The sequence below is a fragment of the Tamandua tetradactyla genome, chromosome 18 (assembly GCF_023851605.1).
Source record: "Tamandua tetradactyla isolate mTamTet1 chromosome 18, mTamTet1.pri, whole genome shotgun sequence".
Classification (NCBI taxonomy): Eukaryota; Metazoa; Chordata; class Mammalia; order Pilosa; family Myrmecophagidae; genus Tamandua; species Tamandua tetradactyla.
The window spans coordinates 60,070,049-60,097,517 of NC_135344.1; the positions used below are offsets into that span (position 1 = coordinate 60,070,049).

Below are 27,469 nucleotides of genomic sequence, written 5' to 3' on the forward strand. Positions count from 1 at the left end.
ATTTAAACTCACAACTAATAATGTAGGATGTTCTTCTGTTTTATTACTTAGTATTTGTAAGTCTTATTCTTTTTTTTTTGCACCTCAATTGTTCTCTTATTACCTCCTTTCATATTTATTTGATATTTTTTGTACTGTACCATGATAAATCCCTTCACATTTCTATCTGGATATATGCTTTGTAAACTTTTCCTTGTGGTTACCATGGTTAGAATATAAAATCCTAAATATGTAATAATTGAATTTAATTTGATACCAACTTGACTTCAGCAACATATACATACACTGTCCTGTACCTCTCTATCCCCCCACTTTTTTTTCTGTTCTACACATAATTATTATAATTATTATAATTTCAATAATAAATTGAAATGATAATTCTCAATATCATCACTTAGTTGCATATTCATCAGTTTTTAGAACATTTGCATCAATTCAGAAAAAGAAATAAAAAGACAACAGAAAAAGAAATAAAACAATAACAGAAAAAAAGATTATACATACCATACCCCTTACCCCTCACGTTCATTTATCACTATCATTTCAAACTAAATTTATTTTAACATTTGTTCCCCCATTCCTTATTTTTTTAAAAATTTATTTATTAATTAAAAAATTAACAAACCAGATAAAACATCAACGTATATAATCAGTAATTTACGATATCATCACTTAGTTGCATATTCATCATTTCTTAACATTTGCATTAATTCAGAAAAAGAAATAAAAAGAAAAAAAAAATTATACCTACCATACCCCTTACCCCTCGCTTTCACTGATCATTAGCATTTCAAACTAAATTTATTTTAGCATTTGTTCCCCCATTATTTATTTTTATTCCATATGTTCTACTCATTTGTTGACAAGGTAGATAAAAAGAGCATCAGACACAAGGTTATTACAGTCACACAGTAACATTGTGACAGCTGTATCATTATTCAATCATCCTCAAGAAGCATGGCTACTGAAACACAGCTCTACGTTTTCAGGCAGTTCTACATCTTGAATAACAAGATGATATCTACTTAATGCATAAGAATAACCTCCAGGACAACCTCTTGACTCTGTTTGAAATTGCTCAGCCATTGACATCCTCCCACCTTTTTTGTTCCTGTTACAAATTATATCTTTTTGCATTGTATGCAAAACTGTAGATTGATTATTACTTCCTACACATACTCAAATGAATTTTCATTTAGCACGTGTAGGAAATAAGAAGTGGGGTTACATACCAAAGTATAATATAATACTGCTAGCATTTATAATTACCAAAATGATTACTTTTACCAGAAGTCTTTCTTTATGCCATTTGGAACTGCTATTTCACGTCCTTTCCTTTCTGTCTGAAGAACTCCCTTTAGCATTGCTTGTGGGGCAAGTCTACGGTAATGAACTCCTCCAGCTTTTCTTTATCTAGGAATGTCTTAATCTCTCTCTCATTTTTGAAAGTAAGTCTCTCCATATACAAAATTGTTGGTTAGCAGTTGTTTTCTCTGGGTGCTTTATTTATGTCATACCTTCATAGTTTCTAATGAGAAGTTGCACTTTAATGTAATTGGGATCTTCTTGTGCATAATGCGCTGCTTTTCTCTTGCAGTTTTCAGAACTCTCTCCTTGTCCTTTGCATTCAACAATTTGATCAGTTGTGAAGGGATGCATTTTTCTTTGCTTACCCTTTTTGGAGTTCTCTGGGTTTCTTGGGTGTACATATTCATGTCTTTTGCTAAGTTTGGGAAATTTTCTGTCATTTTTTCTTTGAATATCCCTTCTGCTCCTTTCTCTGTTCTCCTACTGGGACTCCCGTAATGAATACACTGGTACACTTGATGGTGTCTCAGAGATCTCTTAGGCTGTTTTTGATTTTTATATTTCTTTTCTCTTCCTGCTTTTCAGCTTGACTCACTTCAGTTGCAGGGTGAATGATCATAGTATATGTACTCTAGACCTTAAGTTGCTGTATGAGAACAAAGACAGAGGGGTTTATTATGTCCAGAACCTAAATTTTCTGTAACATACACTCTAAATTAACCTGAGTGGATAGCTCATTTAAACAGCAAAAATAAATAAGTAAATAAATAAATAAATATTTTTTATAGTTTAGCTATTCAGCTTTCCCGTTTGGGAGACCCTGGGTACCCTCTCCACTTTTGGGGACTCCCAAGAAATTTGACCAAGCCCTTGATTTTGAGGCTTGCTCTTATGAAACTTATTTTTGTACTGGAGAAGCTAAAACTACCTATAACAAGGCCTAAGAGTTACTTCTAGGAAACCTTGTTTTTTGCTCAGATGTGGCCTCTCTCGAAGCCCAACTCTGCAAGGAAAATCATTATCCTCCCCCCAACATGCATGGGATTTAACAAATGAGTATGGCTGATGAATCACTGTATTAATAATCCTTCTAGCCTCCAATGTTTTGGAGCAGCTAGCAGAAAAAATCTGAGATGTTGGAATGGTAGCCCATGACAAATTCTGGGATCTGTTCTGTAACTACTGCTTGAAGTGTGCTTTGACAATTATTGCTTTTTTCTTTTTTGCTTTGTATATATGTTATATTTTACAATAAAAAATGTCTTAAAAACTGAAAAAAGTTCTTGTGTGGTATATATGATACCAAACAGATGCAGAGTTCTCTACCTGATGCACACAACAGCCAATCTATGACACCAGGGTTTCAAAGAGAGGAAGAGTTTATTACTATTTGTCGAGCAGGAGATCAGATGGCCTATGAGATCAGCCCCCAAATCTGTCTCTCCTATTCTAAGGAGTTCAGGGTTTTTATGGATTTAGTCATTATGGAGATGGAGTCATTATCATTGCAATAGTAAGTATACACAGGGCTGAGACTAGTTAAGTTTCAGTAATAGCAGCTATTAACTTCTGCCTGTTCTACAATGTAGAAAGAAAGAACATGAGTTTAATGATTCAGTTATCACAATCATTGTAAATTCTTCATTTCTTGGTTGCAGTTCCTCCCTTTTGTTTTTGTTCATTCCTCAATCTTAAGGGATATCTGGGTGATGACCATTCTAACTTCTTGCTGAAAAGGTGTGTCACATTATGGGTAGATGAATGAAACTGAGTATCATTCTTGAAGAGACTGGTACCTCTGGATTTCAGGGCTTAACTGTCTTGGGAACTGTCCAGAGGTTTTAAGTCTCTGAAAAATAAACTTAATAAGTAAATTGAGAGTTATAGTATGCTGGTTTGAAAGAAAGTATGCCCCCTAGAAAATCCATGTTTTAATCAAAATATCATTTCATAAAGGTAGAATAATCCCTATTCAATATTGTATGTTTGAAACTGTAATCAGATCGTCTCCCTGGATGATGTGATTTAGTCAAGAGTGGTTGTTAAACGGGATTAGGTGATGACATGTCTCCACCCATTTGGGTAGGTCTTGATTGGTTTGTTGGAGTCCTATAAAAGAGGAAATATTTTGGAGAATGAGAGATTCAGAGAGAGCAGCACAATGAAGCAGAGTCCACCAGCCAGCGACCTTTGGAGATGAAGAAGGAAAACACCTCCCGGAGAGCTTCATGAGACAGGAAGCCAGGAGACAAAGCTAGCAGATGACACTGTGTTCACCATGTGCCCTTCCAGCCAAGAGAGAAGCCCTGACTGTGTTTGCCATGTGCCTTCTCACTTGAGAGAGAAACCCTGAACTTCATCGGCCTTCTTGAACCAAGGTATCTTTCCCTGGATAGATGTCTTAGATTGGACATTTCTATAGACTTGTTTTAATTGGGACATTTTCTCAGCCTTAGAACTATAAACTAGCAACTCATTAAATTCCCCCTTTTAAAGGCCATTCCGTTTCTGGTATATTGCATTCTGGCAGCTAGCAAACTAGAACATATAGGTTTAAATAGGAAGTGATTTATAACTATTTTACATTGGGGAAGTCACTTTTTATAGATTTTTGGTAGAACCTTGAGTGCTCCTTAGAGTTTTCAGTAATAGTGCTTGCAATATCTGACTGACACCTGCATGAGAGTAACCTCATAAGAGTGACTCTCTTTTCTGGGGGTGATTCTTTGGCAGTATGTCATATTAGACAGGATTCATATATTCTAGAGCAAATTTAGGGGTCCCTATTGCTTCAGAGAATAGTAGGAATTCCCCAAGTGGAGAACTTTTATAGTTCCGTGCTTTCTTTCCCCAGTTCCTCACAGGACCTTGCACATACTTTTTCATTCTATGCTCAGAACACCCTGAAATGCATTACAGTATTACATCAAGTTGTATAGTATACTGAGATCTCATTCCCTGTTCTAGGATCCATGCCACGTAATGCTGAATCAGGTTGTTTAAATAAATGGACCAGACAAGTTAAATTAAACAGTTGTGCCTCAGAAAATTTAAGTTTTGGACAAAATAAACCTCTTCTCCTTTGGTCTCACACAGAATTAAAGCCTTAAAATACAGACAATATAATCTTTTACCCTGTTTTCTGATTTACTTTAGTCCTAACCACATAAGCCTTATTTACATCCCTAATTGAAGTCTATTCTTTTTCAGCTTCTTTAGTGGTTGCTGTGTGGTGTAATGTTGCTCCTTTAATACTTCTAGAGATGGAGACCTCTCAATCTGAATCTCAGGTGTCATGCCAGTACCCAGAGTTCCAGGGAGCTAACAAATTATACACAAAGAGTAGAACATCTCAGAATTTAGAAATAACAGTTAAAGCTCAGGAATAAATTTGACTGCTATAAGAGCTTGTAACCTAGGCCCTAATTTTCTTATAAGCATTTTCTAAATGAAGTTATTTTCAGAAATAAAAACATTTGATAATTGACTTATATTGGGGTCAACCACAAACCATAGCAGATGTTCTGTTTAAGAGCAGACCAACAATCTGCATTATTTTAACAGCGAGAAAAAACAACTCCAATTTTGTACAAATGCACTGTTTGATGCAAAAAGCTCTTTAATAAGTATTATAAAATTTATTAAGCCAAGCCCTTGATCTTGATCATGAAATCTATTTCTGTAATGATGAAGCTAAGGCTACTTATAATTATGCTTCAGAGTCACCCCCCAGAGAACGTCTTCTTGCACAAATGTGGCCTCTCTAAGCCGAATTGTGTAAATAAACTAATTACCCTTCCCTCTACATTGGACATGACTCCGGGGGTGTAAGTCTCCCTGAAAACATGGAATGTGACTCCCAGGGATGAGCCTGGCCCTGGCATTCTTGACCAAAAAGGGGGAAGAGAACTGAAGCAAAATAAAGCTGCAGTGGCTAAGAGATTTCAAATTGAGTTGAGATGTCATTCTGGAGATTACTTATATGCAAGCTTCAGCCAGGTATTGCAAATTGCCACAGTATTTCCACTCCCAACCAACAGTGTTCCTGAAAACCCTAAAGAGTACCCTGGGCTCTTTCTAAGACTCTGTAAAAGTTTTTTTTCAGAAGTTTTTTTTTCTAAAAAAAAAAAAGATATTTTTTCAGAAACTTAAAGCCTCCAGATAGCTCCTTTGCCAGGTGAGCCCCGAAACCCACGGGTACCAGTCTCGCTAAGAATATCAACCAGTCTTATTCCTCTACCCAATAGTGTCGACACCCCTTTTCTGCATGAAGACATTAGAATGGTCTTTGCCCAGATATCCCTGAAGATTGAGAGAATGATCAAATGAGAGGGAGGAGGTATAACTGAGGAGTTAGGATTTAACGAAAGATTATGATTACTGACTCATAATATAGAAATTTCTTTTTAGTTTCTAGTGTATTAGAATAGCCAGAAGGAAACACTTGAAATTCTTGAACTGTAATCCAGTAGCCTTAATCTTTGACAGTGATTGTGTAACGATATAGCTTTTATCTTGTGACCAGGTGATTATAAAAACCTTATGACTGACAACCCCTTTATTCAGTGTATGGGTAGATGAGTAATAAAATAAAGACATACATGAAAATAATAATAATAGGCTGGGAATATTGGGAAGAAAACCCCTATTTAAACTATGGACAATAGTTAATAGTACTACTTTAACAATCTTTCATCAATAGTGACAAATGTAATTAGTGTTAAAAAAAATAGAATTACCAAAAAAAAAAAATGCTGTCATTAATTATAACATGGTTCCTGCAGCAATGCAAGTATTGGTGGTGGGGAGGTGTGTAGGAATCCTGTCTTTTATACATGATTGTTCTGTAAACCCACAATTTCTTTAATAAAAAATTTAAAAAGTATTATAAACAAGCCTGTCAAATTTTAGTCAGCATTGACTATGACAAACAAAATTTGCTTCCGCAGCTCCCTATATTCACCCAGACTTTGTCCTACACATTTGTGAGGACAAAACTATAAAGCACATTTGGTATATAAGTAATCTGGAGACTACTTTTACGCAAGCTTCAGCCAGATATTGCAGATTGCCGCAGTATTTTCACTCCCAACCAATAATATTCCTGAAAACCCTAAAGAATACCCTGGGCTCTTTCTAAGATTCTGTAAAAGTCTTCAAATTACCAGAAAATACTTTAAATTACCAGAAAGATCTTTGATAATGTCTTTAAACATCCTACAAAACATAATTTTTCACATGGTTTATCAAAATAATTTAATTTCATTTAAAGATCTAATAGATTTGCCATTGCAAAGGTGTTATTGGAAAATACATTTTTAATTGGAGAATTCTCTTAGAACATGGCTTATGCTACAATATTCATCTGTGCCACCGTTTCTAATCTCCAGACCCAGTCGAAGAGATTTTAAACCAATTCTACCCTCTCCCATCTTTCTGCCCCCAAGCCATGCGGCATAGCTGCCTTAGCTGGTTAGGTCTTGGGGTCAGGGAAAGGTGAGACAGAAAGAAAGAGCCCTGGTTTTAAAAGTTTTTAAATGAAGGTGGTGGGAGTTAAGACGCCTAAGGTTGCCTTAGTGTTGAGAGCGTGCCTGGGCCCTTCTTTGAATTGTTTTCAATGATTAGATCTGCTTTGCCTAAAGCTGTGACCTGGACAATTGGAAAAGTCTTTGCCATTTCCTTAGGGAGCCCTCTACTGCCTTGGGGAAATTTCAGAGGATGATTTCTTTGCAATGTCCAGGTTTGGTTACAGTAATTACAGGTACTAAGGCTTTGAACCCAGGTGCCTAGAAGGTACCCCCCCCTTTGTTTTTTCACTTTTTAGGCCTCCAGGAGTACTAATTTTATGTGTACACACACACACACACACACACACATAATAAGCTTACTTATCTTTAAGCAATTTGAATAGAACTTTTTAAAGAATTTTTGCTTGCCAGTTTGGTGTTACCAACCAGAGATAGGATAGTATACATTGCATAGACCCAAAAGAAAATTCAGACGCACAAAAAAACCCAGAAACGTGGAAATATAAAACTTACTAATTTGGACCCTACTTTTTCATCCCCTCTGCGTGCTTGAGTATTTGCCCAATTTGGATTATAGATTGAACTAAGCTTTCTGCTTTCTTTGGGCCTTCTCTATAGAGGGGTGTATTATTTTCCCAATTATATAAATCCAATGTGGAGAATGGGTCATGCACATGTCCACATCCTCTCGATCCTCCCTGTTTGTCTACTCCTCTAAGCACTTGCCAGAGGGTAGAAATTTTGCTGTTGTCTCTGCTGCTGGTTTCAGAGAGCAGCCACAGCCAAACTGCCTATGTGCGTAGGTATGGGCGGGTGTGCGGGTGGGGGAGACCATTTCCATCTCAGAATCTTCTCCCTTTTATAAGGAAGGATACAGAGGAGGAGGAAGAGGTGGGGAAGCTTCCTCCTTTTCTGATCTATTGGCCCTTCAGTTACATGGTCCAGGTGGAGTATATGAAGGAATTAATAAAGGGTCTATTAGATTGTTCAGATTGGAATCAGGGAGGACATTTTTCTTTTCCTCATTAATCTTTACAGGTAAAATTTTGAATTTTCTTATCAACATTGAATGTCAGGATCTAACAAAACCAGTCAGACCTAAGCAAAAAAAAAAGCCTTTTATCTTGTTTGCAAATTGATTTTGCATGGACGGGTGCTCTCTATCAGAGCTTAGCCCTCCTATCAGGAAGGTCAGGCCAAGGTAAAAATAAAGTGTGGGATCCCCCTGTCTTCTCTGGGCCTGTCTTTCCCTGGGCTTGTGCTTGCTGGTGACCTTAGGAATTCTTCTCTTTAGAGGTGTTTGATGGGCCCCTCTACTTCCCAGGAAGCAGAGCTTCTCCCTCTCCCAACTGTTCCACTGCGGATCTTAAAGCAGATAAGCCCTTGTCCTAGGCTGTCTGCCTCAGTGGTTTCTTACACTTTTCTCATTGTCTCCTGGAGCTTTTTCCAGGAGAGCAAACCCTGGGAGGGGCAGCACACTCTTAGAGAGGAGTTTCTGAATCCAGCCTTTCGCAGCCAGATAAGAGCAGGGACCTGCCAAGGAAGTTAATAAACTGCCTGGGGAGGGGATGAGGAAGAGGTCATGAAGGAGGCTGAGAGCATCTTCCACTGCTCCCCAAAGCCACATTTTCTTGACTTGGCACCTGCCCAGCAGATGCAGCCTTTCACCTGTCGGCCGTGGCGCCAAGGGCGCATTCTGTCTTGAAGTCTCCTCTGCCACCTTTGCCTGGGGCCGGTTGGAACAGCGTCTGCCCTCAGAGCCAGGCTTCCGGTGGTCAGTGATTGGACCACACCGCACCCCCCCCCCCCCCCCGGACCTTGTGAACTGGGTTTTTATATCCCTGTCTGTCACCCGCTGGCTATGCCAGGGGCCAGTCACCCCTGCTGCCTGCTGTGGCAGTGGGGGATGGGCAAGAGTAACCGCAATGCAGAGAGCAATTCACTGGGTATTTACTGTTATTTACCAGCTTCTTTCTCCTGCTGTTTCCTGGAGGCTGCACAAGTCTTCTGCTGGACTCCAGAGTTTCAAAATAGTTGATTCAGGCAGTTCCTGAGTGTTCTTACGGATAGGCTGGTTCGTGGAGCTTCCTCCTCTGCCATCTCCCCACCTTTCCTGCTTCATTTCCTGATACATTGTGTTGCTGGTATCAATCTAGAGAGAGATGGGAGACTTTTTAAAAAATTTTATTAAAATAGTATATATTTGGGGGTCTGCTATATGGCAGGCTTTGTACTAGGTGCTGGGGCTAGGCAGTGCACAAAACAGCAAATGTTACTGCCCTTAAGGAGCTTACATTCTAAACGAGGGAGACAGACAAGAAACCCCCAAAAAGTAAGTATGTAACGTTCTAGGCATGATAAATGTAGAGAATAATGCCAGGTACAGAATCGGGCATGCCTATTTGTGTGTCTGCATGGATGCCAGTTGGTGGGGGGGAGTTATTATTTATGTAGTATGAGAGAGGACAGGCTGATAGGGTGGCTTTTGAGCAGAGATTTAAACATGAGACAACAGACCCTGCACATATCTGGATAGAGACACTTCCAGGCAGAGGGGAAGATAGCAAGCCCCGAGCTGCTTGGCATATCCGATGAACAGCGAGACCAGTGGGCAGGTTTTGTCCCCACTTGTAAATGCCCACATCCAAGATGAATTTTCAAGGATAAAGCAGAAGTGGGTTTTTTTGGCTAAAGCATATGCCTATGTGTAAGCTTTTGATACACGTGGGGAAGCAGGTGCACACGCCCCCCAGAAAGCTACTCCTTACAGCTCACAGCGCTGCCAAGGCCCCTGTTCCATGATCCCCTATATTAGACAGGAACTTTAAAAAATGGTTGATTTCTTGGGAAAATTGGTATATCATTGTTTTCATTTGGAGTTCTTTTATTATTAGGGAGGTTGAATAACTTTTCTTGTTTATTGGCCATTTGTGTTGTGTGTGAGTGTGTATGTGTATGAGAGACAGAAAGAAAAAGTCAGGTGGGGAATAGAGAGAATCTGCATGAAAATCACCTTTTTTGTCCACTGGCTGTTTTTGTTGGGTATTTCATCTCTCACTGATTTGTAAACATCATTATGCCTTCAGGATATTAAACTCCTGCCTGTTTTATATATTGCTAATATTTTTGCATGGCTAATTTGTTCTCTCTTCGTGTTCTTTACGATGTTGTTGGGCCAGTGCATTGCATATTGGCAGGTCTGTCCATCTTTCCCTTACTGGCTTCAGTTCTTGTCCCTTAGAAGTATTGGTTGAATTTAGTCAGCCAATTGCTGGAAAGTTCCTCGCGGGTGAAGAGAATTGATTATAATTTTGAAGTATTTGGGTAGATTTCCAACCAGATGGCAGAATGGGAGAGGCTGAGTTCACCCCGGCTCCTTGCAATAGGAGTAAGGACTGATGAACGACTGGGACAGCAGTTCCAGGGTATGAATGACGAGAGAGGGTCTTCATTTCTACCTAGGGGGATGCCCACAGCTGGCCAGGGAGATTTTCCCTTATGGCTTCACAAGCTGGAGTTCCCGGGAGGAACTCAGAAGGTAACAGACTTGCTTTCCTTGCATGCAAAGACCAGTTAGTCAAGTCCAGTGTCTGCTTCCCACCCCTGAGACTGGCTATTCCAGGCTCCTGGTTTATTTCATTAGAGACTACAGGGCCTTCTCCCAGGGAGGAGGAAGTGATGCACTGGCCAGTGAGAGGGAATTGTTTTGGGTCCCAGTACCACTCCCTTACCCCCATGGAGGGCCAGAGACCTCTGGTATTCGTGGACAGAGAGGCAAGGTTGAGGAAACCCTTGAACTTTGCACCATGACCACCTGCTTGATCTTTCTGAATTGACTGTGAGCAGGGAAAGTTGAAATACCCACTCCCACAGCCCAAAATACTCTTAAGTGAGAGTTTTGCCCCAACCATTGGGCATGCAAATGATGGGCCCTGGCTGGAATTCATTGGGTTTTTAAATGAGTTTAGCCAGCATGTGTAGCCAGAGACAGGTGGGCCTGAGGGGAAGAGGTGGCTCAACAGCGCCATCTGCTGGGAAGTATTGGAAAGTGCACTCTGACAGATTGCCTATCTGCTTAGCTCTCTATAGAGCTTTAAGGAGAATTGCAATACCCACATGAGATCTGGGACTTGGTTTGGGGGGAAGAACTGACAAACCAAGTCCAAAAGGGGGTCTTCAATGTAAATATAAATACAAAACTATAGATGTGGGAAGAAAATTAACTTACAAAATGATCTCATTAAAACATTTAGATGCCCCATGAGCAACAGAAAACCATAAAGCACGTTAAGACTCATTCAGATAATGGCTCAGTCAAATGAGCTAATTAAATCACTGGAGGGGACACAGAATCTGGAACAACTAATTGAGGATAGTCATAGCAACATAAAAGGTATTAAAAAGACACTGAAAGAGGATCAAGAAGAATTTGAAAGAATAAATAGAAAAATAGCAGATGTCATAGAGATGGAAGATACTGTAGACCAAATTAAAAGTATACTAGAGACACACAACAGCAGATGTGAAGAGGCAGAAAATAGACTAAGTGAATTAGAAGATAGGACAATTGAACTTGAACACATATAAGAACAAATGGAAAGAAAGATGGAAAAAATGGAACTAGATCTCAAGGAAATGAAAGATAACATTGTGCTGGTTTGAAAGAAAGTATGCCCCCTAGAAAATCCATGTTTTAACCAAAATCCCATTTCATAAAGGTAAAATAACCCCTGTTCAATACTGTATGTTTGAAACTGTGATTGGATTGTCTCCCTGAATGATGTGATTTAGTCAAGAGTGGTTGTTAAATTGGATTAGGTGACGACATGTCTCCACCCATTTGGGTGGGTCTTGATTGGTTTATTGGAGTCCTATAAAAGAGGAAATATTTTGGAGAATGAGAGATTCAGAGAGAGCAGAGCAGAACGAGAAGCCACAAGAAGCAGAGAGTCCATCAACCAGCGACCTTTGGGGATGAAGAAGGAAAACGTCTCCCGGGGAGCTTCATGAAACAGGAAGCCATGAGAAAAAGCTAGCAGATGATGCCTTGCTCGCCATGTGCCCTTCCAACTGAGAGAGAAACGATGACTGTGTTCATCATGTGCCTTCTTGGATGAGAGAGAAACCCTGAACTTCATCGGCCTTCTTGAACCAAGGTATCTTTCCCTGGATGCCTTAGATTGGACATTTCTATAGACTTACTTTAACTGGGACATTTTCTCAGCCTTAGAACTGTAAACTAGCAACTCATTAAATTCCCCTATTTAAAAAGCCATTCTGTTTCTGGTATATTGCATCCCGGCAGCTAGCAAACTAGAACAAACATGAAGCGCACAAATGTAAGAATTATCAGTGTCCCAGAAGGAGAAGAGAAAAGCAAAGGGAAGGCTAGTTGAAGATATAATGGGAGAAAACTTCCCAATTCTTATAAAAGACATACATATACAAATCAAAGAAGTCCAACGAATCCCAAATAGAATAAATCCAAATAGGCTTACTCCAAGAAACATACTGATCAGAATGTCAAATATTGAAGAGAAGCAAAAAGCCATGAAAGCAGCAAGGGAAAACTGATTCACTATTTATAAGGGAAAGCACATAAGATTAAACTCAGACTACTCAACAGCCACCATGGATGTGAGAAGGCAGTGGTATGTATGATATGTTTAAGATCCTGAATGTGAATGATTTCCAACCAAGAATTCTTTATCCTGTTTAACTGTCCTTCATAATTGAGGGAGAGATTAAAGTTTTCACTGACAAACAAAGGCTAAGAGAATTTGCCAACAAGAGACCTGCCCTCCAAGAAACACTAAAGGAAGTTCTGTCGATGGGGGGAAAAAAAAGGCAGGAGAGGGAGGTCTGGAGGAGAGTACAGAATTGGAGAGTAATAGTAAGGGTAACTTAAAGGATTATGAGAAAGAGAGGGAAAAGAATATATAGATCTGATAAATAAATACTAAATTGATAAGATGGTACATTCAAGAGCTGCCTTTACAATAATTACTCTGAATGTTAATGGACTAAACTCTCTAGAAGATACAGATTGGCTGGATGGGTTAAAAATATGATCCATCTATATGTTACTTACAAGAGATACATCTTAGACTAAGAATATAAATAGATTGAAAGTGAAAGGATGGAAGAAGATGTTTTATGTAAGCTCTAACCAGAAAAAATCAGTAGCTATATTAATATAAAATAAAATTGACTTTAAATGTAAAGATAAGAGACAAGGAAGGATACTATATATTAATAAAAAAGGGCAGTTCACCAAGAATAAATAACAATCATAAATGTTTATGCTCCCAGTCAAGGAGCTCCAAAGCACATGAGGCAAATACTGGCTAAATTCAAGGTTGCAGTTGACATTTCAGCAATAATAGTGGGAGATTTCAACCCTATTGAAATCTCTCTCCTCTATTCATAGAACAACCAGACAGAGGAACAATAAGGAAATAGAGAACCTAAACAACGTGATAAATGAGTTAGGCCTAATTTGATAAATATATGCATCATTACACCTATATTAGCTAGGGTTCTCTAGAGAAACAGAACCAGCAAGAGATATCTATAGATATAAAATTTATAAAAGTGTCTCACGTAACCGTGGGAATGTAGAATCCAAGGTCTGTAGGGCAGGCTACAAGCTGGTAACTCCAATGAAGTTCCTCAGTGAACTCTCAGGAGAGGCTGGCTGGACAACCATGGAATTGGAAGAGTCCGAAATCTGTAGGGCAGGCTGTGAAGGTGGCAACTCCAATGAGGGGTCTGGATGAACTCCATAGGAGAGGCCCACCAGCTAAAGCAGGAAGAATGACTGCCTCTTCTGAATCCTCCTTAAAAGCCTTCAGGTGATTAGATTTAAGTGTCACTCATTGCAGAAGACATTCCCCTTAGCTTATTACAAACACAATCAGCTGTGGATGCAGCCAGCATAATCATTATTTAAGTCCCTAAAATGTGCTCATGGCAACAGACAGGCCAGCGCTTACCCGACCAGATGACTAGGCACCACCACCTGGCCAAGTTGACACATGAACCTGCCATATCAGAACTTGTGGGATACAGCAAAGGCAGTGCTAAGAGGGAAATTTATTGTCCTACATTGAAAAGAAGTATGAGCAAAATAGAGGGTCTAACTGCTCACCTGGAGCAACTAGAGAAAGAACAGCAAACTAACCCTAAGTAAATAGAGGAAGAGAAATAACAACGATTAAACCAGCATTAAATGGATGGGAGAACAACAACAGCAACAAAAAACAATAGGAAGAATCAACAAAACCAAAAGTTGGTTTTTTGAGAAAATCAATAAAATTGATGAAACCCTAGATAGACTAAGAAAAAAAAAAAAGAGAGGATGCAAATAAAATTTGAAATGAAAAGGGAGTCATTTCTATGGATCCTAAAGAAATTTTAAATATCATAAGAAGATATTATGAACAGCTATACACCAACAAACTAGACAACTTAAATGAAATGGACAAATTTTAAAAAACATATGAATTACCAACACTGTCTTAAGAAATAGAAGATCTTAACAAACCAATTACGAATAAAGAGATTCAATTAGTTATCAAAAATCTTCCTATAAAGAAAAGTCTAGGACTGGACAGCTTCACAGGGGAATTATATTAAATGTTGCAAAAAAGAACACCAATACTGTTCAAACTCTTTCAAAAAATTGAGGAAAAAAGGATAATTACCTAACTCATTTTATGAAGCTAATATAACTTTATTACCCAAACCAGAGAGAAATGTTACAAGAAAGGAAACTGACCAATTTCTCTAATGAACATGGATGCAAAAATTCTCAATAAAATTCTAGCAAACTGAATCCAGTGATACATTAAAAGAATTATACATGATAACTAAGTGGGATTTATACCAGAAATGCAAGGGTGGTTCAACATAGGAAAATCAATTAATGTAATACAGCATATTAATAAATTCAAAGGGGAAAATCATATCATACTGATTGATGCTTCATATTGATTGAGAATGCATTTGACAAAATTCAGCATCCTTTTCTGGTAAAAATGCTACAGAAGGCAAGAAGCATAGAAAACTTCCTCAGCATCATGAAGGGCATACATGAAAACCCTCAGCCAGCATTATTCTCAACACTGAGAGACTGAAAGCTTTCTCCTTCGGATCAGGATCGAGACAAGGTGCCCACTGTCACCAGTGCTGTCAGCATTGTGCTAGAAGCCCTAGCTAGGGTGGTTAGGCAGGAGAAAGAAAGAAAAGACATCCACATAGGTAAGGAAGAAGTAAAACTGTCATTATTCGCAAATGACATGATCCTATACTTGGAAGATCCTGAGAAATACATGAGAAAACATACTTGAGTTCAATAAACAAATTCAGTATAGTGGTGGGATACAAGATAGATGTACAAAAAAATCAGAAATATTTCCGTATACAAATAATTGCTTAAATATAGAAACAATTAGGTGAGCAATGGTGGCTCAGCAGGCAGAGTTCTTGCCTGCCATACTAGAGACCCGGCTTCGATTCCTGGTCCCTGGTCCCGCAAAAAAAAAAAAAATCTGTATCTATTTATCTATATCTATATCTATATCTATATCTATATCTATATCTATATCTATATCTATCTATCTATCTATCTATATATCTATATATATATATATATATAGATAGATAGAGAGAGAGAGAGAGAGAGAGAGAGAGAGACAATTGACGAAAAAATTTCATACAAAATACCCACTAAAACAATCAAGTGTTTAGGAATAAGCTTAACCAGAAATGTCAAGGACCTTTACACAGAAAACTACAAGATATTGTTTAAAAATACTGAGAAGTTCTAAAGATATTATGTGTTCGTGGATAGAAGGGTTGAATGTTGTTAAGATGCTGTTCTAGTTTGCTAGCTGCTGGAATGCAATATACCCGAAACGGAATGGCTTTTAAAAAAGGGAATTTGATAAGTGCTAGTTTACAGTTCTAGGGCCGAGAAAATGTCCTAATTAAAACAAGTCTATAGAAATGTCCAATCTAAGGCATCCATCCAGGGAAAGATACGTTGGTTCAGGAAGGCCGATGAAACTCAGGGTTTCTCTCTCAAGTGAGAAGGCAAATGATAAACACAGTCACGGTTTCTAAGGGCACATGGCGAGCACGGCGTCACCTGCTAGCTTTCTCTCCTGGCCGAGGTTTCTTGAAGCTCCCCGGGAGGTGTTTTCCTTCTTCATTTCCAAAGGTTGCTGGCTCGTGGACTCTCTGCTTTGTGGTGCTGCAGCATTCTCTGCCTTTCCAAATCTCCTTGATTCTCCAGAATGGTTCCTCTTTTATAGGACTCCAGAAACTTATCAAGACCCACCAAAATGGGTGGAGATATATCATCACCTAATCCAGCTTAACAGCCACTCTTGATTAAATCGCATCTCCAGGGAGATGATCTGATTACAGTTTCAAACATACATATTGAATAGGGATTAGAAGAGGTGGCTGCCTTTACAAAATGGGACTAGGATTAAAACATGGCTTTTCTAGGGTCCGTACATCATTTCAAACCAGCACAGATGCTGATCCTACCTAAATTGATCTATATAGTCAATGTAATACCAATAAAAATTCCAACAACCTATTTTGAAGACTTGGAAAAGCTAGTTATCATAATCATTTGGAAAGGAGAAAAATCTTGAATAGCTAAAGATGTTCTAAAAAAGAAGAGTGAGGTGGGAGGATTAATACTTCCCAACTTTAAAGCTTACTACAAAGCCACAGTTGTCAAAACAGCATAGTATTGGCACAAAGATAGGAACATTGATCAGTGGAACTGAGTCAAGAATGTGGAGATTGACCACTAAATTTACAGTCAGTTGATCTTCAACAGGGCTCCCAAATCTACTGAATTGGGACAGAATAGTCTTTTCAATAAAGGGCATTGGGAAAACTGGATATCAATAGTCAAAAGAATGAAAGAGGATCCATATCTTACACCTTATACAAAAATGAACTCAAAATGGATTAAAGACCTAAAGAGCCAATACTATAAAACTCCTGGAAGAAAACATAGGGAAACATCTTCAAGACCTAGTAATAGAAGGTAGTTTCCTGAACTTTACACCCAAAGCGCAAGCAATGGAAGAAAGAATAAATAAATGGGAGCTCCTCAGAATCGAAAGCTTCTGTGCCTCAAAGTATTTTGTCAAAAAGGTGAAGAGGCAGACAATTCAGTGGGGAAAAATATTTGGAAACCATATATAAGATAAAGGTTTGATATCCCATGTACATGAAGATATTATACAATTGAACAACAAAAGAACAAACAACCCAATTTTAGATTGGGCAAAAAATAGACATTTTTCTGAAGAGCAAATACGAATGGCTAGGAAACACATGAGAAGTTGCTCATCTTCTTTAGCTATGGGGAAATGCAAATAAACTACATTGAGATCTTACAGCTGTAAGAATGGCTACTATTAAATAAGCAGAAAACTATAAATATTGGAGAGGATATGGAGAAATTGGAATACTTATTCACTGCTGGATGGACTGTATAATGATACAGGCGCTATGGAAAACAGTTTGGTGTTTCTTCAGAAAATTAAACATCTATTTGCCATACAGCCTGGCAATACCACGACTTAATACCCAGAAGAGCTGAAAACAGTAACACAAAGAGACATTTGCACACCGATGTTCATAGCAGCATTATTCACAGTCGCCAAAAGATGGAAACAATCCAAGTGCCCATCAACAGACGAGTGGATAAACCAGTGTGGTATATACATAACGACGGAATATGAATGCAGCAGTAAGAGGAAATGAGGTCTTGAAGTATATGACAATATGAATAAACTTTAAGGATATAATGCTAAGTGCAATAAGCCAGACACAAAAGGCTCTCCTGCCCACATTACCCTCCCTCCTTCCCTCCTCTCTTTCTCCTTTCCTTTTCGTCTTTTTCTGTCTCTCACTATTTCTCTTTTTCTTCCTTCCTTCCCTAAAAAAAAAAATTATAATTAAAATTCAAAGAAATCCCTATAGCAAGATGACCCTGGGAAGAGTTCTGGGTGAGGGAATCTAGAACAGCAGATTTCCTTATCTTCCTGGTATTGGGTTGTTGTCTTCCCTGCTCCTTGCCGGAGCTGGAAGCATCTCGAATTAGGTCTGTTTTACAAACAGGAGCGTAAACCCTAGAAATAGGAGATGGCACACCTCGGGCCCCATTGTGGGAACCTGAGACCCATCGGTGAGATTCTTAGAAAGAAGGGGCCACTGGGAGACTCCAGCCCTGAAAGTGGAAGGCTTGGTGGGAGGGCAGGAAGAGGGGAAGGGTCTCCCTGCTTCTATGAGAAGCAGAAGAGCCTGCCCTCTGGCGGCCAACAAGTTCCTCTTGTATTCCTCGAAGTCTGTAAAGCACTCCTTGGTGTTGTCGTTGGGGATGATCAAGAATGTCTCATCGTGACTGAGCAGCACCTCTGGTCTTCACAGTGGGAGGGCTAGAGTGGCCCATCGCAGCCGATCTGCCATCCTTGGGGCCCAAGACCACTCTGCCGCAGCCTGTCCAAGCCTCTGCTTTGATCACCATCCCCTGGGGGTATGGAACCAGCTGAGCCTGGACACCCAAAGGCAGCTGCCAGCCTGGGGCCTCAGGGACCCCCTCCCACACCTCTCCCTAGCTCACCTTTTCTCCCTCTTCGAGGGCTACACCTCTGGTGTCCGTGGTCTTTGCCCCTTCACTTGACTAATGCTTATTCACTTTCCTTCCTTCCTAGCATAGTCTACCCTGTTTTATTATATTCTCCTTTATTTATTTTTATTTTCTTTATCTTTATTGAGGTATGATTAGATGCACAACAAACTGCCCACCTTTAAAGTCTGTAAAGAAAAATACTTGGGTAACCATGTAAATGTTATAAGACGATACTTTTTAGTGCCCAGAACCAGGTCCGATTCCATTACCCATTACTGTTTCTCCCTAGAAAATAATCCTCAGTTAGAGCAGAGCTAATTGGGATTTTAAAATTTCAGCTTTGGGCGGTGTGATGGTGGCTCAGTGGCAGAATTTTTGCTTGCCATGCCAGAGACCCGGGTTCAATTCCTGGTGCCTGCCCATGTGAAAAATGAATAAAATAAATTACAGCTTTGTTTCTTCCTGAAGAAATGATTTTAAAATATTTCAAGCAGTGACAAAGCACAAAAAACACCACATTTGTAGTTCCTATCTTCACCTTTTCTCCAGATGAGCAGCAAAGTGTGAAAAAAATCAGTTACCATGAATTTTATCTGCATCAGGTAGCTACTGAAAGGTTTGTCCCTCTGTGTTTTGAACATAAGCCGTCGTGGATCCAACTTCTTATTCCTGAAGCAGCTGCCTGTGTAAATAATTCTTCAAATTATGTGAATGGAAAAGGTGTCCAAATGTATTGCCTAGAAATGTATTGCCTGCAATAAGGATCACTACCCTTGCTGCTTTTGCCCTGGTCCTACTGACCATCACCTCTGGCTTCCTCATGGTTTTGCTTCCTGGTTTGCACCTCCCACCCCCCAGTCTGTTCTCCAGGGTATGGAAAGTGAACCATTGAAATGTGAATCAGATCTGTGCCCTCCTAAGTCCAGCGTAAGGCATTGGCTTCCCTGCGCTCTTGGGAAGAAGTCTCTATCCTTTCCATGGCCTCTAAAACCTTGAGGGTTCCAGCTCTCGGCCAACTCCTTGAATTTATCTCCTCCATCCCCTTTTCCTACTGCCTCCCCCGACCCCTACCCAGTGTCTCCCACCATCTTCTGTGCTGTCCCTCCAGTACCCCAGACATGTTCTGAATCTACTTTGAGGTCTTCCCTGATGTCACTACTTCACATTCTCTATGTGTAGCTCTCCACTCTCCCGAGAGGTTGATGCTGTATTATGTATTTATCTGATCAGCTGTGGATCAGTCTGTGTGTCCAGGAAGCAGAAACCAAGAATTAGAGTTGAAAGACTTATTGGGGTAAATGCTTGTGAAAAATAAAGGAAGAAGGAGCAATAGGAGTTGGGAGAACCTTCAGATAGCCGTCGGCCTCATTCCTGTGAAAGAAGGTGTTAAGGGAATGAGGACCGGGGTAGGGGGGTGGTGGAAAAGGTGGGGGGGTGTTTATACTATAGCCAGAGAAATCTTTTCAAAATGCAAATCAGATCACATTGCATCTTCCCCACCCTTATGTTTGTTCCTCCATCTTCTTACTTTCCTTCCTCCAATCTCCCCCGCCACAGGGCCTTTGCACAGCTGTATTTATGTCTGGAATGTTTTGTCCCTTCCCCAGCTCTACCCCTGTCCCGTATATCCAGCATAACTTTGCACCTCAGGTCAAATACTGCTTATTTAGGATAGCTTCTGTATTCTCCGATTAGGTCAGATTACTGTAGGATATAGCATTATCCTTTATAGTCTCCTTTGTAACATTTTTCAATGTAATAATTGTACACTTATTTATATATGCAAAACAGACATTTTTCTTACCTTTGTAAAGCATCAGGTATATTGGCAGAGGGGAGACAATAATATATGCAGAAGTTCTGTCTGATAGTCACACACAATTAAATGGCAGGTTAATTGAAAGCCCTAACGTGGGGAAAAATGTATTTATTTTAAGATGTATAATTAGGCAGTAATTTGCCAATCTTTTGTTGTAGGCCAAGGCCTTTTTCTTTGCATATGGGTTGTTGACTGTTATTCCCTCCGGTGGCTTTTTTGTATAAATTGCACTTAATATATATTCTGTGACTTTTAAGTTGGAGTATATATTCTTAATAGTGGGAGAGATCTCTAGTACCTTGGGGCAGAATGCAGAGTTCTCGATTTTTCGTCTTTCCCTTAACTGCTTCCCCTTGCCTTGCACACACCTTTCCTGGCAGCAATCTTCCTGGGGAGTTGCAGGCTCCGCCCTAAGTGGCAGTGTGCTGGTGTGAATCTGTGGTGGACCCCAGAAAAGTCATGCCCTTTAATCCTCATTCAATATTGCTGGGTGGGAGCATTTTGATTATTTCCATGAAGATGTGACCCACCCAACTGTGGGTGGTAACCTTTGATTAGATGATTTCCATGGAGGTGTGTCTCCACCCACTGAAGGTGGAGTTGCTTGCTGGAATCCTTTCAAAGAGGGAACATTTTGGAGAGAGTCCTTTTTGGTAGAGCCATGAGAAAGCCAGTAGACGCCACCATGTTCGCCATGTGCCCTTCCAGCTGAGAGAGAAACATTGAATGTCGTTGGCCTTCTTGAACCAAGGTATCTTTCCCCGGATGCCTTAAATTGGACATTTTTATAGACTTGTTTTAATTGGGACATTTTCTTGGCCTTAGAACTGTAAACTAGCAACTCATTAAATTCCTCTTTTTAAAAGCCATTCTGTTTCTGGTATGTTGCATTCCAGCAGCTAGCAAACTAGAACAGGCAGCTAGAGTGTGAGGTGAGTGTGGGGTGGAGGAGGGCGACCAGCTCACTGACGAGCACACCCTGTGCCGAGAAGGGCCATGCAGGGGTCTGACGTCCACCTTTAGCACCCATCGCTTTGGTGCCCTCCCACCAGTGCCCCCCCCCCCACTCCCCGCCTTGAAGTGGGCCCTGGGTGGATGGGCTGGGTGGAGGAGCTGTGGGGAGCACCATCCGCGCCTGGGTTTGGAGCAGTTTGCTCCACGGCTGCCCGATAGCATTTCCCAGACGTCCCTTGGGTCCCACAAGACCTGCATGTAGTTTTTTCTAGTTGAAGCCCTTTCTTTGTGTTTTAGGGTGGAAGGTTAAAATACAAGATGTTCTGGAGGAATGTTTTCTTCCCGTTCACCGGCTGCTCAGGCTTGGAGCACATCACTCGGCAGGAGTTTCCTTTGCTTATTTTAAGAGGGGATGGACTATAAATATTTGGGGCCTCACTGACATTACATTCCAAAGTCCTAGGCTGGCCCTGCCAGCTGTCGTCTTAGCTGGTGCCCCCCCTACCCCCTCCATCCTCATTGATGCTTTGCCTGTGGTATATATGCTGGTACCTTCTAGTACCTGACAGGCCGAGGGTCTGTGTCCTTCTCCTCTCCTCCATGTGAGTTCAGGCTCTACTGTGAGAGCCTGTCCTTAGAAGAGCAGAATTGACTGGGGTTACTCCTCACCCCTTGGGTTGGAGGATGGGTCCTTCTTTCTCTGTTCACTTTCTGACTGGGCTTACACACATCTGTTACTGCAACAGGACTGGTGAGGACAGGGAGGGGTCCTCAGATAATTAGCAGCTTGGGTGGCTGCCAGAGCAAAATCATGCTGTGTTTCCAGCTCACCTGTTTAGATTTGTTAGCATCTCCCATTAGATTAAAGTTCTTTGAGGGCAAAGTAAAAAAGAATGGTTAAAAGCTTGGACTTTGATTATTCACAGTAGCCAAAAGTTGGAAACAATCCTTGACCTACTCACAAATAAATGGGCCAACTAAATGTGGCACACATATATACAGTGGAATATTATTCAGCCATAAAAAGGACTCAAGTTCTGATACATGGTGCAATGTGTATGAACCTTGAAAACGTTATGCTTGGTAAAATAAGCCAGAACACATGAGTCTTCTAATATGAAATACCTAGAATAAGCAAATTCTTAGAGACAGAAAGTAGATTAGTGGTTACTGCAGGTTGGGGGTGATGAGAAATAGGAAGTTATTGCTTGATGGGTACAGAGTTCTTGTTTGGGAGATGAAAAATGTTGATAATGTATGGTGGTGATGGTAGCACGGCAATGTGAATAACTGAATTGTGCACTTAAAAATAGTTAAAATGAGAAAATTTGTTACCACAATTAAAAACAAACAAGGGTTGCGTAGGACCCAAATTCAGATTCTGACTTTGCCATTTACCAGTTGTTCTGACCACAGACGATTGTCTTAAAATCTTTGTGCCTCAATTTCTTTATCTGCAGAGTGGGGAAAATAAAAATACCTTCCTCATAACTTTGTGATGCAGGTTTTTTTAAAAATAAGGCATTTGAACCATTTAGCACAGGGCCTGGTTTGTAGCAAGTGCTCAACAAATGTTGACTGCTGGCACTCCTATTAATAATTCTTGTGCTCTCAACACTTTGCAATTTTCCTTAAGCATTTGTGAAGAAATTTTTACTATGTGGCAAGCAGGGTTTGGAGGCCTTACTAGCGTTCCGGAGCATTTTAATGCTAGGTTCCTTGGAAAGTTTTACAAAAGCAGGTTTGATCATGGATAGTGTACCTGCCCGTGCTAATAAAACCAACTAAGACATTTATTGGGTAGACATCATACAGGAAAGCGGTTCATTAAGTTGGCCGGAATTATGATGCTAAATCTTGCTGGGATGGTTTCTTTATTTATTTCCATTCTTAGAACAACTCTAGGAATTTAAATTAATCATTCAAATACATTTGTATTGTTATACAGATGGGGGAAGCGAGTTGCAACCTCAGTGATATTGCACTGTATGTAAAAACTGAGATTTTGCTTTTCTCAAAAAGAGAACAAGATTCGAAACTGTAATGAAAAAGCGGTTCCTGGGGTGGCCACTAATTGAATCCAAGAAATGTGTCCTTCGGAAATCCTTGAAGATTCCCTGAACCGGTATCCTGGCAGTGCCAGGTTAACGACTGGAAACGTCACCATGTGGCCATCCAGCTGAAGCTCTGGCAATTTTCTTTTCTCTGGATTCCATCCTCTGGCTTTGTAGTTCCTTTTGTTGTGGCTCCATGGAGCTATTTTATATATTGCCTGGGTAAAATATCCTCTTTCTATTTTTAATAATTGGGCATGAATTCAAAACAACTGGCCTATTTAAAATCCAAACAATAGTGGTCACTGCCATTTTTTAAAAAAGAGAGCGATCTTTGTTCTCTCTTCCATCCTGTGGCCAGGCTTTTTCAGCTTTCAGCCCCTTTGTGCTCTGTCTGTGGGGTCCGGAGTGGCAGGCCGTTGGCACAGTTCCAGCTTCACAGGGAGGATGGCTTCGCTTGCCTCCAAGGTGGGTGAAGGGCCACGTTACACTCGGCTATCCACTCCGGGATGGTGAATCACCACGGCCACAGTGCTTGGTGCACCTGAAGGGTCAACTCTGTCCAGTCAGGTCTTTTTTACATGATGTGGTGAAAGAATTATGGCTTTTCCCCATCTTTGCAGGTCTAATGTTTGGGCGTGGCTTCCTGCTTCGGTGCTGTTTGTGGGTATAATCTATGCCGGCTCCAGAGCGCTGTCCAGACTGGTAAGTGTTGGAGGATTTTGGGGATTGCTCCCTCATTATTCCTCCCCCTTGCCTTGTGATTTATTGAGCTTTGGATGGATAGTATCAGCTTTAATGATGGTGAAAGTAGAATTTATATGGTGCCTTTTATTCCCTCTCTCTGAATTGAAGATACCCAGGTGTATTAGTTTGTTAAATGCTGCAGGGATACAATATACCAGAAATGGAATGGCTCTTATGAAGGGAATTTATTTAAGTTACAAGTTTATAGTTCTAAGGCTATTAAAATGTCCATACTAAGGTATCCAGAAAAAGATACCTTGACTCAAGAAAAGCCAATGGATCCAAAATACCTGTGTCATCTGGGAAGGCACATGACTGTGGATCTGCTGGGGTCTTTGGCTTCTGGTTTCAAACAGCTTCCCCAGGGGCATTTTCTTTCTGCATCTACAAACGTCTGGGTCTCCTGTTGGCTCTGAGCTTTCTGTAAAATGTTTCCCCTTTTAAAGGCCTCCAGGAAACTAATCAAGGGCCTCCTTGAATGGGCGGAGTCACATCTCCATCTAATCAAAAGGCCATGCCCACGCTTTTGCATGCCACATCTCCATGGAAGTAATCTACTCAAAGGATTCCACCCTAAGCGATATTGAATAAGGATTAAGAGAACATGGGTTTTCTGGGGGTACGTATTATTTTCAAACCAAAACACAAGGTAACAAGAAAGGGCCAACTTGTTTTACAAGATGAAGCAGCACAGATGGAGAAGCCAGAAAGGAGAGCAGTGATATTTGGAGCCAGCCACAGAGAGGCCCTGCCCAGCTGCTTCTGGGGAGGGCAGAACCAGTGATGGCCTTGAATGCAGGCTGTCCCTGCCCTTTGCTTCTGACACACCATAACCCTACCCATGGGTAGCATGGCCTGGTGAACACAGGGCTCTGCCATGTGTGTGAGGTGCCTGGCTGAGAGTTGACGCTCAGTTCATGGGGACTGTTAATAAAATGAGCTGTCTATTCTGCCCTCTTACCCCCTTCATCTCCAGGATTAGACTCTGCAAAAGCAGTGAAGAGCAAAGCTGCTTCCAGATAGATTATTCAAAACTTCAAAAAGCTAGCTGTTTTGCCATCAAAAGAGAATCCATTAATACCACCAATGACTGAAGACAGCTTAAAAATCAGGAGCAACTTGAGTACACTGATTCTTCTCCCAGACTTGTACCTTGACCATGAACTGTTTTTAATCTATTGGTAAATGGTTGCATTGTGACTTCTGGAAACATGCAGAATTTGCATAACAACTTTGGTCTTTTTATATAAAGTTTGTTATTACATTCATCCCTTAGATCTCATGTACAAAAACAAACACACCATGAAAATCCGCATAACTGGATAACAAGATTACTGTTAGGGCAGCAACCCCAAAGTTGCAAAACAGCAGCTGAGAATGTAATTTTTAATTAAATCATCATTTTTCTCTCATGATTCATAAGCTTGCCTGGATGGATTGATGTGTGCAATGGGGAAGAAACGTCCTGGGTGGGCCTGAGAGATGACCCACAGCCTCTGTTGGTGTCCAGCCCAGAAAACCAGGCTTTTGTGGGGTTTTGGCTGTCTCTTCATGGTTCTCTCAGGCTCCTGCTGGTCTGCTGCCTCTCTTTAGATGTAATTTTCTGCCTTGAAGAGGGTGTTTCCTCTCCTGTGGTATAGAGTATAGGATTGGTTGAAAATGTGTCACTCAAAGGTTTTTTTTAACATTTTTTTTCTAGATTCTGGATGGTTAGGATGCCAAAATTTTGAAGTTTGAATGAGTAAAATATTATACTAATAATATTAATCCTTTTTGTTTGTACAGTGCTTTCTCCTGTGTTTCTAAAGTGATTTGCTCTGTCTTCTTATGAGAGTCTCACAGATCACCAGAGAGGTGACATGTGAGGCAGATGGCACTCAGCTGACAAAGGATATAGAGTCTCTGTTACCTGCCTCTGGGTCCAGGGAGTGGCAGCTCTTCTGACCCCTCACATTTTTTCTTTTTTTTTTTTCTTAGTTCTTAATATTTTAATTAGAATGGGGAAAGATGTCAAATATTTTTTCCTACTGCAAAAAAGTTTTTTAATTTGTATATTTAATCACTATCATTGTACACTTTAGGCATTCCTAGATTAAGCTACCTCAGTCTTTATCGTCTGTCTTTTCTTCTGCTTTCATGAATGCCCCAGCCCTCCTCCCTCTATCATTCTCATATTCAGCTTCATTCAGTGTACTCACATTATTATGCTACAGTTAGGTAATATTGTGCTATCCATTCCTGAATATTCACATCTGTCCTGTTGCACAATCTGTATCCCTTCAGCTCCAATTACCCCATATTTACCTTATTTCTATATCCTGATGGCCTCTTTTCTTAACTGAAATTCTCCACATTCATTCATTAATGTTAGTTTATATCAGTGAGACCATACAGTATTTGGCCTTTTGTTTCTGGCTAATCTCACTCAGCATAATGTCCTCAAGGTCCATCCATGTTGTTATATGCCTCATAACTTTATTCTGTCTTACAGCTGCATAATATTCCATCTTATGTATATGCCACGGCTTGTTTAGCCACTCGTCCATTGATGGATATTTGAGCTGTTTCCATCTCTTGGCAATTGTAAATAATGCTGCTATAAACATTGGTGTGCAAATGTCCGTTTGTGTCCTTGCCCTCATGTCTTCTGAATAGATACCTAGCAATAGTATTTCTGGATCATATGGCAATTCTTTACTTGGGTTCCTGAGGAACTGCCAAACTGCCTTCCACAGAAGTTATACCATTTTGCATTCCCACCAACAGTGGATAAATGTGCCTCTTTCTCCACATCCTCTTCAGCACTTGTCGTTTCTGTTTTATTGATAATGGCCATTCTGGTGGGTGTGGGATGATATCTCATTATGGTTTTGATTTGCATTTCCCTAATAGCCAGGGAAGTTGAGCATCTTTTCATGTGCCTTTTAGCTGTTTGTATTTCCTCTTCTGAGAAGTGTCTGTTCATGTCTTTTGCCCATTTTGTAATTGGGTCATTTGTCTTTTTGTTGTTGGGTTGAATAATCTCTTTATATATTCTGGATACTAGACCCTTATCTGATATACCATTTCCAAATATTGTCTCCCATTGTGTAGTCTGTCTTTTTACTTTCTTGACAAATTCTTTGATGCACAAAAATGTTTAATTTTGAGGAGTTCCCATTTATCTATTTCTTTCTTCAATGTTTGTGCTTTGGATGTAAGGTCTAGAAAACTGCTTCCTATTATAAGATTTATAAGATATTTCCCTAATTTTCTTCTTAAAGTTTTATGGTCTTAGATCTAATGTTTAGGTCTTTGATCCGTTTTGAGTTAATTTTTGTATAGGGTATGAGATATGGGTCCTCTATCATTCTTTTGCATGTGGATATCCACTTCTCCAGGTATCATTTATTGA

At 40.1% G+C, this 27,469-nt stretch overlaps 1 protein-coding gene across 3 annotated transcripts in view; it reads left to right on the top strand.

Moving 5' to 3' along the window:
* SLC35D4 (solute carrier family 35 member D4) overlaps positions 1-27,469 on the top strand; it is a 170,750-nt gene that overhangs the window by 45,973 nt on the left and 97,308 nt on the right. For 2 of the 3 annotated variants that reach the window (XM_077135800.1, XM_077135798.1), the window contains one exon: positions 23,952-24,033. The exons of the other annotated variant lie outside the window; for it this stretch is intronic. In XM_077135800.1, the coding sequence (XP_076991915.1) occupies positions 23,952-24,033 (82 nt within the window). The remainder of the gene's footprint in view (positions 1-23,951; positions 24,034-27,469) is intronic. 3 annotated transcript variants of the gene reach the window in all.